The 18,818-nt window shown below is 42.8% G+C and overlaps 1 protein-coding gene across 2 annotated transcripts in view; it reads left to right on the forward strand.

Annotated features, from left to right (window-relative positions):
- LOC134495473 (RNA binding protein fox-1 homolog 1-like) overlaps nt 1-18,028 on the forward strand; it is a 42,420-nt gene extending 24,392 nt beyond the window's left edge. For both annotated transcript variants that reach the window (XM_063300963.1, XM_063300964.1), the window contains exons 5-12: nt 1,599-1,691; nt 3,159-3,219; nt 5,041-5,094; nt 5,832-5,967; nt 7,245-7,284; nt 8,805-8,875; nt 9,172-9,244; nt 10,434-18,028. In XM_063300963.1, coding sequence (XP_063157033.1) covers nt 1,599-1,691; nt 3,159-3,219; nt 5,041-5,094; nt 5,832-5,967; nt 7,245-7,284; nt 8,805-8,875; nt 9,172-9,244; nt 10,434-10,478 — 573 coding nt within the window. In that variant the 3' untranslated portion in view covers nt 10,479-18,028. The remainder of the gene's footprint in view (nt 1-1,598; nt 1,692-3,158; nt 3,220-5,040; nt 5,095-5,831; nt 5,968-7,244; nt 7,285-8,804; nt 8,876-9,171; nt 9,245-10,433) is intronic.
- The last annotated feature ends 790 nt before the right edge of the window (nt 18,029-18,818 follow it).

Genomic DNA, 18,818 nt, shown 5'->3' on the forward strand with positions numbered 1-18,818 from the left:
ATAAGCTTAAATATAGCTATATTTCCTTTTCTTATCTCATGCCTTTAATTTCTTTGGCTTACTATTTCTAATGCTCTTTCTGTTGCTTGATATGTGTATCTATAAGAATGTAGTCCCAGCACATCTGTTGGGCTCACAGTTGGGCAAGGCAGTTATAACAATTTTTCATAGGGATGATACCTGATTTTTTTTGCTCATCTCTTCAGGCAAGATGAGCCTCAGAGTATTTCAGTGTGAATTTTGGCTTGAAGTTTGAAACCAAAATAGAGAACTTAATTTCTCTATGGGAACGGCTTTGTATTACCATTAGCACAGGGATGAGATCCCAAAGAACTCATTAAATCCCTAAATTTGTAGAATATAATCAATGCATGCTCCAAGGATGCTGAACCTTTGCTACATGAGCTGCATTGGGTTCCAGTCTGCTTCTGGGTCCAATTCAAGGTGTTGGTCAGGGCTGCAACTGGGGGGGGGGGCGGGGGGCAACTGGGGCATGTGCCCTGGGTGCCGTGCTGGTGGGGTGCCAAAATGCCATGGAATCCATGTTTGCCCCAGGTGACACAGACCCTAGTTGCGGGCCTGCTGTTGGTTATTAAAGCCCTACATGGCATGGGTCCAGGCTACCTGAGGGACCGTCTCATCCCCATTACATTGACCCAGCCCACCCAGTCTCTCCTGGACTTTCATAAAAAACTGAAGACCTGGTTTTGCCATCGCGCCTGGGGCGGGGTGGGGAATAGTCATTCTTGGGGATGGCTGGTGCCCTAGAATGGCTCCTTACATATTCACGGACTGAAGTAGAACCTTACTGCCATCCTTACTGATTTTATTGCATTTTATATTTTTATCTTCTATTTATATCTATATATGCCTCGTGTGGCGCAGAGTGGTAGGCGGCAGTATTGCAACTGAAACTCTCCCCACGACCCGAGTTCGATCCCAGTGGAAGCTGGATTCTCTCTCGGGTAGCCGGCTCAGGTTGACTCAGCCTTCCATCCTTCCGAGGTCGGTAAAATGAGTACCCAGCTTGCTGGAGAAGGTGATGACGGGGGAAGGCAATAGCAAACCACCCCGCTATAGTCTGCCAAGAAAATGTTGCAAAAGCGGCATCCCCCCACAGGGTCAGACATGACTCGGTGCTTGCACACAGGACCTTTCACCTTTCATTTATATCTATATTTAATGTATTATTTATAGTTCGTATTGAATTTTAAATTTTATTTCTATTGTAAACTGCCCAGAGTCCCTCCTTAGGGGGGAGATGGGCAGTGATAAAAATTGATAGATAAATAAATTCAAAAAGGTCTCAGGATTGGCAGCAAGATAAATAGGGAATTACTAGGGTTGAAATGCTTTGGATTGGAAACAAAATGATGCTTCAGACTGCAAAGAGATCCTGTCTGCAACTCTTTAAAGCAGCCTTATCTTTTCCCAGGATCACATGGCAACTGCAGAGGACTCCTGCAGGTTCTAGTAGCACTTTTTCAGAATTGAATCTGAATGCTTCACAGCCACGGAACTCACTTCTGATTGCTTCTGCATTGCAAGTCAATCTTTCCAATTTGCTCCACAGTGACACAGATCTGCTATTCTCTTAGGGTTTTGGGTTTGTCACCTTTGAAAACAGCCAAGACGCTGACCAGGCACGAGAAAAGCTAAACAGCAGTATTGTGGAAGGGAGGAAAATTGAGGTGAGAATTTAACTCATATATTGGCATATATAGTTTTTTGTTCAACATGGTGTTTACCATTAGCCCCAATTTGGGAGTCTTCTAGACATACAGTATCGGCTTAAGTTCCCAGAATTCCCAGTCACCATGGTTATTGCTGAAAGTTGTAGGAGTTGGTAGGAGCCAAGGTTGGGCAAGGTTGCTGTAAGCCAGCCTTTCACAACCTGGTGCCTTCCAAATTTTAGTCCTAGAATCCCAGGCCATGTTGGCTAGGGGCAGAGAGGAGTCCTGCTCAAGCCATCACATTTCTATAAACTAATAATACATTCAATTTTCCAAGTGCTGTTTTTTATGTCAAACTTGTTTATTTTACAGATTTCTGAACTGCCCACTCTGGGGATTGAGCAATCTAAAATATCAGTATAAAACAGCACCCTTAGATTCCCACAAAAAACATCCCAACGAACACACACACACACACACCAGCAAAATGTAACCACCACAGCCTCTGAGTCACCACTAGGTTATGTCTCCAGTGTCTGCTTAAAAAGAGCTCCACATCCTTTTCTTCTCTTACATAGATGGGACCTTAAGCAGAGCTCTCTAGATGATCTCACAAGGCTGGAAGAATCGTTTGAAATAAAATGATCTCTTATTAACCCAGAATATGCTGTATAGGTCTTTGATGACCAACACTTTAAATTGGGCTGGAGCCTACTGGCAACCAGCACAACAGCCACAAAATCACTGCTGCAATAGTGGGTTTCACTCACTAGTATTCTGTACCAGTTGTAGCTTCTGAGTTACTTTCAGAGACAGGCCTATGTAGAGCATGTTACAGTAAGCATGGAATTAAAGATGGGACATCATCACCAAACAGGTGTGGAGAACTCTAAAACAGCTCAATGAAGACTGTTGTGGGGAGAGAGACAGAAACTGCAGGAGTGGAAGTGGAATAGAATACTGGGTACTGGAACTATCCCTCTTGTTAATATTTTCTTGCACCTGAATATACTACAGGAAGCATACGTCTTTGGTAATCCTTATGTTGTCAAAATATGTACCACCAGCACATAAGAGGGAGGTATCAGTAGGCCCATTTTGTACAGAAACCCAGGACAGTCTGGAGAGATTGAGTATGCTGACTGACCGTTGCACAGGATTGGAAAACTGGACAGAGGGGCAGCATGGGCAGACTGAACTGGCTAGAAATCAGAAAAACTGCACTTCAAACTGCAGCAGTTTGCTGAAGGTTCCCTTTCTAAGACTCAGTACAATACTTAAAAGCCAGAGAAGCAGGATCTGCTGCATGAACCTGTAAGGAATACTGAACAGATTTATATGTCAGTCACCCAGAGTCTTGCATCTTAACAGCCATGTCAAGACTTCTTCAAAGGCAAGTTATAATACCAGCCTGACTTACTTCTAGAAGAACTGACTACATCCTGATGTACGTGATCTGACATCCTGCTTCTTTCTCCCATGCAGGTGAACAATGCCACTGCCCGTTTAGTCACCAAGAAACCCCCCGTGGTACCTGTAGTGAATGGTATGCAATAAATGCAATTGCTTTCTTCTACATGCCATCTTTAAAACAAACCAGTCTAGGGTTCCCACATTAGAACATGGCAGCAAAGGCCTGATCTTGTGCAAGACAGTCCCTTCATTCTTCTGACTTCATGGCATCTTTGGATGAGCCTAGCATGGCAAGGAGGTGCTTGCAGATAAGGCAAAGCAGGCACTCTGCAGTTTGCACATGCCCTCCCCGATTCCAGACCTCGCTTTCAACTTCCAGAGCCCCCAACTTTGGAATGGGTGGATTTTTTCAGCCTTTTTTGTGATTTGGGAGATTTGGGGGTTTTAAGGAGTGAAATGATGTCATAAACTTGTAGAAGCTTAAGACATACTTCAAAAGCCATCCACCCCCATCCCCAAATTGGACCCATTAATTCTGATTTGGGGGAGTTAAGGAGCCAAAAGTGTGCCTTAATTATTTGCCAGGCTTAACACACCTATTCACCACCACTACCCAAAAAACCCTGCCAAAAAAATACTGAAAATGTTGGCCCTGTCCAATACAGTGAGTTATGATGTCACTGGCTATGACTCTCTGGGCAGAGGAGGGATGATGATGCTGTAGTCCTGGTCTCATGGAAGTTGCCAATTCTGACTGACACAGTGCTCTGCACCTTCCTTTTTTTTTTCTTTAGTCCCATACATTATGGCTAGGTTTGTACAACATGCTTAACCACACTGATATAGACTTGCTCAACTTGGTTAGTTTTTTGTTGCTTAGTGTGTTGTGCAAATGCAGCCAGTCTGGTTTCTTTATGACACTTTGCTGGGTCCAGATGCTTAGAAAGTCTCATGGTTCAAGAATATTGTGTGAACTCAGAAAATGTTCCACTTCAGTAACCAGGTTAAAATTGTTGGACAAAGCTTATATCTTCCAGTTCATTTTTGTTACCAAAAACTGTAGGGCTGCCAGGCTGAGCTGGCCATCTGCCAGTCCTTCAGAAGAAGAGCCTTGGCAAGATATAAAAAGGCCTGTATGCTGAAGTGCAGTCATTAGGAAGTGGTTCCACATAAAAGACTGGAACCTGGTGCAGAGTCCGAGGTGATAGAATACATCAGATGTCACCCTCCAAGTTCAGAGAGGGACCTCTATCTATTGAAAGGAAAATCTCCTAACACCGCCCTGTTTCACACACACACACCCCAACTTTTCCTGATAGTTAGAAACACTGATACTGGGGAAGCTAAAATGCATGCCAGGAGAAATCGTTGATATGTCTTCTCTACCCTTGACACCCGCCAAATATTGGGCTTCTATATCCAAAATTCCTAGCAATGGCCATGCTGTCTGGGAGGTGAAGTCTATGCATCTGGAGGGTGCCCAGGCTAAAAAAGGTTGCTTTAGATCCTAAGCCCCTCTGTGCCTCTGCCGTTTTCAAATGTGGAGGCTATATACCATCAGGAGACTATATAAAGTTGGCAGAATAGAAATGAATAAATAAATAGGGCAGCTTATAATGGGATGGAAATATTTAAGATGCGCATGCATGCAGATTCCACAAAGGCATCATTTCTGCCCTAGCATTCTGTTCCTGGCATGGATTTGCAATAGTTTCCAGGGTTGGAGTACTCCAACTAACAAGACAGAATTACTTCAACCAGCTGTCAGACACAGTCCCCGTCTTTCTAAAACATATGCATGTGCAAATGGCTTGGCATTCTCAGTCAAGGTTGTGCAGGTTCTGGTGAGTTGGGAGATTGGCCAGCTATGTGGGGAGATTGGCAGGGCAAGAAGAAAGAAGATATGAGGCATATTTTTCATTAGATTCTTCTCTCTGCCTGGATGTCATTACAGGATGGAAGATTAATCCTGTAGTTGGTGCTGTCTATGCTCCTGATCTGTACACAGGTAAGTGGTAGTGTGTTAAACTATAGGCAACAAAATTGGTATGAAATGCATGCATGTATATACACACACCTGCATGCATACAGGTCAAGGAATATATGTGTGGTTTACATATATACATATTTCAAGCTAATATGTAATGTATATTTGTATACGCATGCACGTGTGCACCCACACGCACCCTCAGGCTAAGAGAAAAAACTCTATAACAATGTTAACTGTATAATTTCCATATCTTTAAAAAGAAAAGTTTAATTTTTAAAAAAATGAAAAAAAACAATGCCATAATTTGATCAGATGCTGGAGGTTCTCTTCATTACCCTGTTTAAAAAAAAAACAAAAATTGAAATGTTGACAGAAAACATACTCTCAGCAATCTGTTGTTGCAAATCCAATGTAAATGTATCCTCCCAGTGTGGTATAATAGCTGGAAATCCTCCCACTCAATTTTTTGGGATTATTGGGCCTAGGATTTTTACCCCAGTTTGAAATATTAAGCACACTTAATTTCAGTTGTGTTCCTACAGTAGAATCAATTTTAGTTGTGTTCCTAGAATCGTCCTTTGTAAGCAGCTCTGCCCCTTGCACTGGTAATGCTTTGGAGCACAAAACAATCCCTTTCTTTGCCTGTTCTGCTCAGTTCCACTCCTGTTCCAAGTCTGCCTCTCTCATTTCTCTCTCTCTAGTGGAATGTGTGTCTTCTCTCACTTTTTCTGTCTTTATTGCTTCCTTGCACTCAGTGGCGAGCATCCCTTACCCCATGATGGCACCTGCTGCTCTGGCCTATCGTGGGACCCTGCGAGGGCGTGGCCGGGCCACTATCTATAATCCCATTCGAGCGGCACCTGCCCCCTCTCCAGTTCCAGCCTATGGCAGGTGAGCATCGGCAGAGATAAATGAGGTTCATGACGGCTTGGACACTGTAGTAATGCCTGCTTAAAACATCTTCCCAACCAGAAGCCCTCTAGAGCCAGTACAGTGGATGATGGGACCAACCATCACATCTGGGAGATGCCAAGTTGAAGAGGTTTCCATAAGATATCTTACTGGAAACCTGGATGTTTCATTTTGTTTAAAAGTGTATTTCAAGCAAGATAAAAGTGATGTGGAGGAATGCTTTTATTTTGAATTTGAGTTTCCTTCTTTCTTGTTTCAGCTCTAAGGTTGATTCAGCTCTTCTCCTCAGAGCCATTAAAGCAATTTTTAAAGCAGCTGCATCTTTTTTCAGTCTCACACAGAAGCCTGAAAGATGTGGCTGCTTTGCTGAATGGCAAAGAAGTGCTGTGCTTGTGCTTCTGTGATGTTTGAAGCTCTTCTAAATCATTTTCAAAGCAGGCACAGCCCTATTGGATGGTTGGCTGGTAGGTAGGTAGGAAGGAAGCTAGAGAGGGAGGGAGAGAGGTGTTAGGGTGATATTTGGGAAGAAATACCTTGAATATAGGAGGGCAAATGTGGGGCTGTGAGAATGGAAAGATGGTATTTGGATTAAAAGAAATGATTGTGGGAAGGGAGAAGAGATACAGAGTTGCAAGTTAGCTACAGGGTTGTGATATGTCTCAAAAGTCCTGAGGTGAAGTGATGACCACTGGCTCAGATGGCTTAAAAAACCTCCTCCCCCTCCCGCCCCCTTCTGCGATCCAATGAGGTTAGGACTGCTGACTAAGGAATGTCGGAGTTACAGTCCTATCATCTCTGGAGGAGGTGGGGTTGGGGAGTTTTGTTCTCTGGTGAGCTCAGATCAGTATGCAGATAAATGAAGTCTTCAGAGATGTTATGTCTCTCATTTACTGGGATGCAGTGAATAGAAAAGGCATCGTATATTCTTGTTTTTTTCTTCATTTTTTCAATAACCACCTGGCTGCTGCACTTGATGCCTGATCCAACCAGTCTTGATATAAATATCAATACTGGGCTCAAGTGCTTTGAAGACTCTGTAGTCTCTCATGCCGGATATACAGTTCTTTCAGGTTGTTAAATGGGCAAGGAAGGGCACTGTGCACATGCCCAGGGTCATGCTTTGCTCCTCATATGTTGTATGACTAAAGTTTATAATTAAAAGCAGCTTCTTAAGGAGGATAACTAGCATTTGAAAGGGATGGGTCTAAAGGGAAAGATACTTCCTGCTACATACTGATATTTCTTTTTCCACCCAGCGTGCTCTATCCAGATGGTCTATACAGTTCCGACCTCTACGTAAGTCCTCCTCTGGGTATTTCTGGGGATTAGGATCCAAGGGCCCTGGATGGGTGCCCAGCACCAACAGTTCCAAAGCAGAAAAGGATGGCAGGACTCATGACGCTTGCAGGGATAAGGCTCCTGATCTTTGGGGCACAGAGTCAGTTCAGAGTCAAAAAGGACTTTGTACTGTCTTTGGGTATGCCAGCATCATGCTTATTCTTCACTTCGAGTTTGTGCTTCAATGCAGCACTTAAAATGTAGGTGTCCATCCTGGATAAAGAGAAGGCATGATGTATTATGTCGTTTCTTGCACTCACGTCATACACATTGGAAGGGCTCACCCAACTTGCTAGCTCATTTAGAAAAATTGGCCAAGTTCTCTTCCTTCTTAGCAGAGAGACAAGACAGAGGTCTGTTTAATACAAGTAAACTCTCTCGGTCATTCATGCAACAGATTACAAGACTAAGAAAGCTAATCGCTTTAACGTTCCTTTCCCTTTGTATATCTCTTTTAATAGGCTTGCTTAGCAGGGTTCAGCAAGAGAACCTTCACATTTTAAATGCACTCTGAAGCTCAACATTAATTAAGGGTACAGTGGCATGAATGTTCATACCAGAGCTTAAGAAACCAGTCAAGCCAACATCGTAGTAATAGTCTTCACATTCACGCAACCTCAGCAGCAGTAGCAGTGTGTGTGTGAAGCAAATAGTTTTGTATTATCTCTTGCAAAATAAAGCATAGCACATGCAGTCTAACCATCCACTTACATTGCTGCTTTGTTTTTTAAAGTAGCAACTTGCTAGGATTGAGCCATGCAGCGATGCTTCTGCTTCACTACCGCATCAGTCAGTCCAATCTACACCAATAGCAACAGCAACACGAATGATCCCTGTTGCTTTGCTGGAATTTTTTTTTCTTCTCAAAAGCAGCCCAATCCCAAACCATAGAACGATTTCCCAGTTGGACTCAGAATAGTTGGAATGCTCAAGCGGAGCTCTATAAAACAGCTAATTTTTATTTTGGCCTTGATTTAAACATTGAACAGAACTCTTGGAGTTCTGTGTTTTGTTTGATGCTCAGAGTCCTTGTTCTGAGAGTGGAATTTTTTGCACTGAAATATTTTGCATGTTCCTACTGAACCATAAGCTATCTAGTCCCAGTTTAGTTAAGCAGTTGACTAAACCAAGTCCAGTTAGGTGGTTAGGCCAGACTACAACTGAAAGTATAGGTAAAGGTGGGGAAAAAGGAAAGACCCCTTCAACTCCAGAAAACAAAGGGTGTGCACTGGAGGAGAGAAACTATTATTCCATAGCCGTTGTGTGAATAGAAAAAAGGCTCTGATGAGCAGAATCAGAGGGGCAGAATGACAGCTCAAGGTTCCTCTTCAGATGGCCAGTTTAGGAGCAGGAAAAGAGAGATGTGGACGCAGTCCTTTTGTTTTTCCATAAGAAATTGATGTGTAGTGGGGGTGGGGGTGGCAGGATGTCTATAGACTGTTGACACAATGTTTATTTTAGCTGCTTTTGCATTTTAGGGTTATCCTGCAGCTTACAGAGTGGCCCAGACCCCAGCAGCTGCAGCCACAGCAGCAGCATACAGTGATGGGTATGTAGAGGCTTGGATAGACAACATCAGCTGAGACTGTTTTTCAAAGCCAATTGCAGGGGGAAGGGTATGGGAATGGTTAGGGCCTCCCTTTCCAGCAGGCAGCCTCACAAAATCCTAAGCTGCTAACTGGCGAGTAAGAGCATTTCCTAGCTTTGAATATCCTCCTTTTCCTGGGAAAAGGAGTTGGTGAGCCCAGTGGGGAAATCCTGCTGGCTATATCTGGCCCATGAGCCTGAGATCCCCCCACCCAATCTTGTCAACTGAAGTCTTCTCAGATCTTTTCTCCGCTGCAGGTACGGACGGGTCTACACTGCTGCTGACCCTTATCACCACACAGTGACCCCTGCCTATGGAGTTGGTGCCATGGTGAGTCATTTCATGAATGGGCCAAGCATGCCACATCTTGAAAAGATAGCTGGGCAGGGTCAGAAGGCCATGCTGTCCAATCATCTACTGTAAGCCAAGAACATCTGTACAATTTAGACTCTAGCAATGTGAGTACTGAGCAGATAAGCAGCGTCCCTCCTCGGTTTGAGAAGCAGCCATTTGCACATTCAGAGTGGGAGCAGTGCTTCCTGGATCAGTTGCATTTGGTGTAGCCAAATCTGAAATGGCAAAAGAGAAGGGGGGAAAAATAACTCTGAAAAGTTGTTTAATAAAATATGTAGTCATGCAATCATTGTCAATTAGAACTCATGGATCTGAAGACTATAGATGCATGTAGAAAGAATAAACTTTGAGGTATGTAGTTATACATATATATAAACATAGTGATTTTTCCCCATGAAATATAAGATACACGGATGCAGGATTCTTTACCCACCTCCCCCAGATTTGTTAAAGCCACAGTTCTGAGTATGTGTTTTTTATGAGTGGAAATTTGGGCAATTTCTGAAATTTTAAAATCGTAGTATCAAATGAGGCACGATTGCATCACTGCAAAATGCCCAGCAGATGGCAGTGTTCACTTACTCATTGAGAGTGTTCCTGCTGTTTCATCATGTGCATGCTAGCCCACGCCACATAGGTAGTAGGTTTCCAGTTTTGGTTCCTGATTTGCCTGTTGAATGACTTTTAGTGGGAAAAACCATCTGCAATACCTTTAGAATAGAAATCTCCCATTTCCCCTATAGGGAAATGCAGAAGTGAAACCACCAGTGCAGCTCTCAACCTTGGTACCTGTGGCAGTAATGGCCTGAAATGATGTGTTACGTTGGTGAGGGGCAGGAGAGGGCATTAACAGGCAGCAGGATAGTAAAGTATAGGTTAGGGAGGGTCTTACGTTTTTCCCAAAAGGGACATTTTCTTGCATTAAATCTATTCAGCTCAGGGAAGAGGGGAGTTGTGGGTCTGTATCCTATTTTATCGGTTGGGTTTTGCATCCTCCTCCTCCTTAAAATTCCAGTGCTGTTGGCTGTTACTGACTGACGGGTGGAAGGGCCCCTCATTAGAACTTCCATTCAAGCATTCCATGGCTTCCATTGCTTTGGGGTCTTCATGCTGTGTTTCTAAGCCAATTCTCACTTCTCACACTTGCTTCCTCTCTTTCTGGCAGGCCAGCTTATACCGAGGAGGATGCAATCGCTTCACTCCATACTGAAGGACCAAGCACTGGGGCTGAGCAATCAGGAAGTGTCTGTCGGTTGATGGCACAGATGATCAGATCCAGTGCTGAGAACCTTGTCTCTCTGTGTGTGGTGTGTATGAGTCTGTGCATGAAGGAGAGAATTAGACCTCTGGTGTGGATATCTCCCATCCAGCAATACACTTGATACTGGGGAGTGCCCAGGAATTTTCCCTGACCCCATAAGAATCTTTAGCGTTAGTCTCAATTCTGGCCTCTTCTGTGTCTTCGGATTGGGTAGAGACGAGGTAGGCAGCACACCAAATCTAGATGCAGACCAAACTGCAGACACACAACCATAGCTAGGTTATGGGTCTTGGGGTCAGCAGGTATCATATTTAAGTAAGACCATGGTGAGAGGAGTTGGGGGCCCTGGGAAAGCCATTTCTTGAACTCCATCCAAAAATTCCTGTGCGATCCCAACCATGATTAGAGAGGCTTCCAGTCTTCGAATTGGATCTGGTGCATTTTAAAACCTGGATTGAGGCTCTTATAATTGCTATGGCCTCAGATAAGGAACCGGAGGTGGGGGTGGGGGCGCTGCAGTTCCATCTGACTGAATACTCAAGCCCTGTTCAAAATTATTGATTTCTAAGCCTGTGGGGCCAAGACTATAGACTTAACTAGTCATGGTTTTCCCCAGAAACTCTGGGAACTATTATTGGGAATTGCTGAAAATGGTCAGTTCAAATTCTGTCATGTTACACTTCCCATAATTTCTGAGAGAGAAGGCATGGTAGTTTTACAACTGATGTCTGCTGTTATAGAGGTGACATGGAGCAAGGGTGGAGAATGTGTCACTCTGCTGAGGTGGTTGGATGCCAACTCTAGTCATCTCTGGCCATTGGCTAGGATAGATCTGGAAAAGCCCATTTGGAGGGTGTCAAGGTTCCTGCTGCTGCCGCAACATCAGTTAGATCCTTTTGCAGTTCTCTGCTTTCTCACCTCATTGCCTATCCTTTTCCTTCTCCTTGACTGCTTTTTTATGTTTTTCTCCTTCATGCTGAGCTCCCACTTGTCTCTTTTTGTGTGTGTGCTTTCTTGTTTTTCCAATCTGCTTTGGGTATCAGCTCAAGACAGGTGGTAGCCAAAACAAGGCACTTCTTTCCTGTAAAAATGAAAATCATGTTTTTGCTTACAAATGTTCCTTATTTTTATTCAGTTATGCAAATATGTCAACACATTTCAGATGTCCTTCCCCAACCCACCCCTTCTTCTCTGAGTGGCCATGATGCATAAGAAAGAGTTTTGTTTGCAGGAATGGCATAACTTTAAAACCCTCATTCTGTGCAAGACTTTTTTTTTGTCTGGGCTGAAGAACAAAATGCTCCTGTCTACCCATTTTCAGAAACTGGGCTGGGAGTAAAATCTTCCTTTAACACTGACAATGGGACAACAGCCTCCATTCATATTAAGGGCAACAGGCTTGCTTACTGGGAACAGGGCCGGCTGTGTGGCTTTGCCTTCAAACATTTTGTCATTGTTTCACTATATCCAGCATGCATCAGCTGGGGAACCATCACACTTGGCCTAATGATGGCACTGGTCCTGCTGCAGCAGTTCAGCCCATCTGTATATGGAAAAGCATGCAGAGCCCTATGTACAGGTAGTCCTTGCTTAACGACCATAATTGAGACCGGAATTTTGGTTGCTAAGCAAAATGGTCATTACGTGAATCCAATCTGATTTTATGACCTTTTTTGCAGTGGTCATTTAGTAAATCACTGTGGTCATTAAGTGAACCACATGGTCATTAAGCAAATCACACAGTTCCCCATTGATTTTGCTTTCCAGAAGCTGGCCGGGAAGGTCAAAAATGGCGATCGCACAACCACAGGATGCTGCGACAGTCATAAATGCGAACTGGTTGCTAAGTGCCGAAATTGTGATCACATGACGGCTGGGATGATTATAAGTGTGAGCACTGGTTGTAAGTCATTTTTTTTCAGCACCATTGTAAGTCTGACCCATCACTAAACAAATGGTCATTAAGTGAGGACTACCTGTATATGCAGTGTTCATGATCACATCCACCATTGCATCAAGTTTTCAACATTCTTGGAAATGATAACGATATAAACTATTACACTGCAACCTATGCATTTAAATCTCTAAACGTCTAAAATCTTTTGGTATGGACTATGCCTCACAATCCTATCTCAACATTTCTGATTTTAATGTCCTAATTTTGCCAGGATTGATCAAGAACAATTAATAGGGAAAGGTTGTTATTTTTTATATAAAAATTGAATGATTTTAGCTGGAGTACAAATAAACACTTTATTGGTGCATGTATAGGAAAGACCAACAGAATAGTAATACCGGAAACTTGAATGCACACTGATTGGGAAATTTGCATCCACTTACATATATGCTGATATACTGTAGCTATATACATATATGCATGTTAGTGTAGGACTGAAGTCTAAGGATTTTTTTAAATGCATTTTTTTAAAAAGTGGAATACACCTAACCATCATTTTCTCCTAAAGGCTATTGATCCCAAAGCAGAATCCATTTCTGTTTCTGGCTATTTTGCTTCACTGTATTTCTGAGTTTCTGTTGCAGGGCCTCTTAAGTTCACAATGCAATATCTCAGGGAAAAACTTCTATACATAGATGCTTGTTCTTCTTTCCGCTGTTTCCATGTTACTGTAATAAAATCCTGATTCTGGCTAATTTCTGTTACTCTGCCTCTTCTTCCTCCTTTTCCTCCATCTCTTTTCCTATTGCTGCATCCTTCCTCTTTTTCTTGTTCAGAATGATACCTTCTTCACTTCCAGCAGTCCACTGGGAGGTTGGCAGGAGGCTTTCTGAAGGGGGCAAGCTAAGGTTGGAAATTGGTATTAATTTGAGAAAATGTGGATGGCTTGAAAAAGGAGAAAAGATTAATTTTGATTATTTTTTAAAGCTGCCAAACAGTTGGGCTAATGATGATAATAGAATAAAATAAACATTTTTATGTACATGTACACCTAAGAAGCAATGCTCTTCTCAGATCACTTGGCTCCTATAAAACTTTTTGCTTGCCCCTATTTAAAAAGATTTGGCTGCCATGAATATTGAAACACAAGCTTTCCTACTGCACTTTGGAGAAAAGAAATCCAATGTAGTAATAAACTAGGGTGGATCTGTTGCCGTTTTTAGAATACCCTCCCATGAAGCCATTATGTAATGCCAGGTTTTCATCATATCTGCAGCAGTTTGTAAGTTGTCTTGGGCGCACCAAGACTCTGAACTTTGTCTTTTGAAGAACTACGTTTCTAGCCCCGTCGCCATGAAATGTGAACTTAGTGGGCAATGCTTGCTGAAATCCTAGTAAGCAAAAAAAATCAGGAATTGGCCTAATTAATTTAATTTAATTTATTAATCAGATTTGTATGCCTACCAACTCTCAACAATTCTGGGCACCTCACAGCAACTAAAACAAGGAAAATACATTAATAACTAGTTTGAAAATTTTGTCTGTGTGTATGTATAAAAAATCATAAAAGTCAAGGTTGGGATTTTTCTATTTGACCAATTCACTATCCCAAAAGTGATGTGGAATTAGTGTATCTATGAGTTTTTGAACTGCAGGGTGTGATTTGAAGTGCTGTTGTTTCTGATTCCTCAACCTACCTTCTCAGCCCTTCCTCCCAACATGCTGCTTATTTTGTCTTGCCTTGCTCAAGAATGCCTCTTCTTGGTACGACCACAGGCTGAACTGAGATCTCTTGTCTTCCTAGAATCGATTCCGCCTCAGTGCCATCAAAGACAGGTCTTTCTCTTAGAACCACTGCCTATGTTTCTAATCAAAATTTTTTCTCCAGCATGGTCACCTGTACTAAAGAAACGTGGCTCCAAGTAGCGGGGCTTTTGCACCTTGAGTTAACTGAGTAGAACAAGAATCTACTGCAGTACAACTTACTGGTACAACTATTAAAGGTGCAGGAGCCCTGCCTTCTTTTGCACCCGGCCACCCTAGTACAGTCTAGTCTGGCTACTGCTGCAGGAGGCCACTTCAGAACACTTGCCTGCATTTCAAACGTGAATTAAATCCATGCAAAGAAAACTGAACTTCCATAGGAATGAGAAAGATTCTAAGTTAGACTTTGTCCTGCTGTGCTCATTTTGAATCTGGAGGGAATTCCTGATATCCAGGCTGAAATGATAGAGTCCGTTTGGTCCACTGGATTCTGCCCTCTCATTGCTACAGGTGCAGATCAAGCCATGCAAATGAGGTTCAGGATGTTTTAAGGGTGCTTGTTGGAACATCAATCCCACAGACCTCTGTGACGTTCCTTTCTGCATAAAGGGGCATCGGGTATCTGAAAAAAGGGTTCCCTGCGTTTAGAAGTTCATTTTTGTTGTCAGGTAGCTGTCCAAGAGAATAAACAATGATTTCTATTTCCTTTTTTAATCTAGTTCTGCTCTAGCATTCTAGTTCAAAACTGTTTGCACAGGCGTTTGCTTCCCATTAAGGCATGCTCTCCATGAGGCCGTTTCCCCTCATCCTTTGCTTTCCTCGGCTGCCTCTTTCCTCTAATGCAGTGTTTCTCAACCTCAGCAACTTTAAGATGTGTGGACTTCAACTCCCAGAATTCCCCCAGCCAGCATGCTGGCTGGGAGAATTCTGGGAGTTGAAGTCCACACATCTTAAAGTTGCTGAGGTTGAGAAACACTGCTCTGATTATTTGCTCTCATACTTTTCTTTCTCTTTCGCCTCTTTCTCTTTTCCTATAGCTTTTCCTCTTTCTTTGCTTTCATGCTTTCTATTTGTTTGTATACATCCCTTCCCTCTTTTTTTTTTTGGTTGTTTCTTTTCCTTTTCCAGCTCAGGTTCAAATTAGACATGACACAGGATGAATGTGGGTGGTTGGCCTGACCTTTTCCCTCTATTTTTTGCTGCAAACTGTCTTGTGTTCCCAATGCAGGAGAGGATGTTCCTTCCCCTGCAGGATGAAAGCCCAACTTGAAAGGAGGGATATTCAGCTTCTGGGTGGGAACAGCAGCCTTGCAGTTTCTTCCCCAACCCTTTTTCTGTTTACTAGCCTATTTGGGCTCACAGCCTTTCTAGGTAAATTAAAAAAAGAAAGATACTTGTGCCTCCCATCACATTTAGGTGTAGCATTTTGGGTCCTCCCATCACATTTAGGTGTAGCATTTTGTCACCATCAGAGATCAAGAAAAAAGTCACCTTGGCAGCAGAAGTTCCTTTTTTTCCACTCCTCAGATTTATAATCCCCAGTTGAGAGCTCATATAGTTGCTATGTTAATCCATCAGATTAAACCATGGTTTCTTAACCATGATTTATTGAACAATCCACAATTGCCTGAGTTCACACAACACACGGACAAATAAAGCTTAGTTTACAGTGTGTTTTGCACAATAATGAAAATCAGGCCAAACAAACTCTACTGTAGTGCTGTTCTGTGTTGCTTCTGGTTTGCTCCTTAGCTTCTTGTGGCTTAACTGGACCCTTTTTTCTCTCTCTGCGTTCTTTGACTGTTTGCCCCAGTGTGGACTTTCCAGTTTGGCTCTTTGCTTTCTTCGTCTTCTTTGCTTTTGTTCACTCTTTTCTTCTCATGTGTGTGTGCTTGCTTGCTTGCTAGCTGACTTTCCTCTCTACAACTCCATTTCTGCATGCATTGTTAGCTGAATTCTTAGGTTCACTATGTTAAGCTATGCCTATATTATAGAGTAGTAACTTTATTGATTAGTCAAATGACCATATCAGAAAGTTGGGCATCAGCCACTATAAGATATAAAATATGATACCATAAAACAGCTAAAATACAGTAAAATTAGCTAAAATATACTATGGTAAGATAAAATACGATAAAATACAGTAGGGTAAAATAGAGATAAAACTGTAAAATAAAAATGCAAGATGTAATAAAACAAGTAATAAAATACAGAAACAATGTGAGTTTAAATAAATTCATCACCTTTACATGCCACCCCAATGCGTTCTGTAAATTGCATTCTCAGTTGGACAGCCCTAACTATAAACTTAACAGTTCTATTGACCACATACATATTTGTGCCCTGGAGGAAGTAACATAGTCTTTTGTTACAATCCCAGTATGTGGTTCTGTCAATTAGTGTCTGAAGGTACTGAGCCCTTGCTGGGGCATATAGTTGGCAGTTAAATAGGACATGTGCAGTGTCTTCTACTTCGGGTGCTCCACAAACACATGTCCTCTCAAGGTAAGGCACTTGGTGGAATCGTCTGTATTTGACCAGCCTGTATTATAATTATGTTAATTAACTGCAGTGTGAAAGAATGAGACTACCTCCTGCTCATCTTGGGAGCCTGTAGTCCTCTAGGTGTGGCTAAAACTACAACTCTCAGCATTCATAATTTGTGATGCTGGTTGAGTGGGATTGGGAGTTGTAATCCAGTAACAAAGGGCTACAAATTCTCCACCCCATTTTAGAACTAAACAACTTTGAACACTCCTTTTCTTGTCAAAATGTTTCTGGTCTTAGAAGAACAGGTTCTTGCTATCTTCTGTAGGAATAATCACGAACTGACAATAAGGCAAGAAGTCATTTTGCATTGCAATGTCTTTGTTCCACCAAATTTAAATTATTCCGGAAATGCACCTGTAGCATGTTTCCCCCCCCTCTTTCCAACTTTGTTCATATGCTATCCAGTCTGCTTCTCTTCTTACTGCCTTACTGCCACTCTTTATTGTTCAGCTTCTCCTTGTTTCCCCTTTTTCTTTTGCATTCTTGTCTTTTTTCTTCCTTTCCTCTCTGATATTCAGGACTCTCCCCTTTTTCTTGATCCCATGTTTGCTTCTTCCGTGTTCCTCTTGCTTAGCAAAAGCCCAGTGTAGGATACCCCCCCTTTTTTTTAAACTATAGCAGGCACCCGTGGCTCTGATTTTGATCGAAGTGAGAACTTCTGTCTAGATTTGGGTGAATGTTCTGTATTCCAGGCTGCTTTTAGCTTTACTAGTGGAGGAAGTTGGTGTGGAAATCCAGATATCTGTATAATGCTAGGTACCCTTCAGCCCTCATTATTATTTACTTGATCTATCTCCTGTCTTTTGACAGTGGCATGCATGTATGACCTCGGGGGATCCACTTTGCATGCATTAGCCAGATCCTCCTATCCTTAAGCTGTGTCCCCACTTGCACCTAAGCACGACACAACCATGCCCTGGTAATATCCTCTTCCTGCCCTGTTCCCGTGACTTTGCCTTTATCTCATCCCTTTACTCATCTGTGAATGAGACAGGCATAAGTAATCCATAGCTACCAATCGAAGCGAATATCTCGCACTGAAGATGTTGCCTAGTCTGGCAACAAAACATCTGCAAGAAAATGAGGCTCAGAGAGCACCAAGGACTCCACATAATCCATAGCTGTACCAGTGTTCAAGTGCTATTTTTCCCCCTTTTGGTGCCCCATCAAGGGCAGCCTCAAATTGTGGGAAATTGTCGGGTTGTTACTTTGGAAAGAGGCCCGGCGATTGGCATGACAAGGAAGAGAGGCTACAGAGGCAGGAGAGAAACAGACAGGGGGAAGAATCAGTTTCTGCTGATCCACTGGTCGAGGGATAGCATTATAACTCGACAATGGGGAAGGCCGAATCCCAGTTCAGCTAAAAGTAGTTTAAGCCAGTCTCACTCATAGCCTGGGGACAAGATGGAGGCAGTATCATGGGGATATGGTACACACAGAAACAAAAAAAATGTGTTCCCAAGACATGCTTCCCTTCTCTCCCCACTGACTCACTGATCTTTTTGCTCGTTTCACTCTTCCTCAGGCTGAATTGCCATCTCTTACACCACCTGGTGTCTTGGCTGGCCTGCTCCATTGAACGTTTGCTACCTCTTGGCCTTGTTCTTCTTGCATCTTCTTTCTCCTCATTGTTTATGGTCACCCCTCCAACCTATCCAGGCCTTTTACATTGGCTAAACGTGTGCTCACCCATTTGGTTGTAAAGAGGGAGAGGGAGCTATCTTTTTGAACATGAAGATGGGGCAAAAATAAATAAATAAATCCCCCATCTAACCTTCATGTTCTTCTGCTTAATTCTTTCCTTGCCTCTGGTCCAGTTCCCATATTTCAAGTAAGCCAGCTGGGAGAAGTAGTAGCAGAATGTGGGAAGAGAGGGGAAAGCAAGATGAAGGTCCTGCTTGCTTCTCCCTTGCATTCTATTTAGTAGGAAGCTGGAGACTGTCTCCCTTTGTGAAGGAGAGGGTGGGTTGAGCAAGGAAGTTTCCATCTTGTCTGGGTTGTAGCTACTGTGCTGGGCTTGCCTGCCCTTGCTTCTTTGCATGCCGTTTTTAGCTTCTCTTTCTCTGAGTTGTGCTTGT

This window comes from Candoia aspera, chromosome 4 (genome assembly GCF_035149785.1).
Source record: "Candoia aspera isolate rCanAsp1 chromosome 4, rCanAsp1.hap2, whole genome shotgun sequence".
In the NCBI taxonomy this organism is placed as follows: Eukaryota; Metazoa; Chordata; class Lepidosauria; order Squamata; family Boidae; genus Candoia; species Candoia aspera.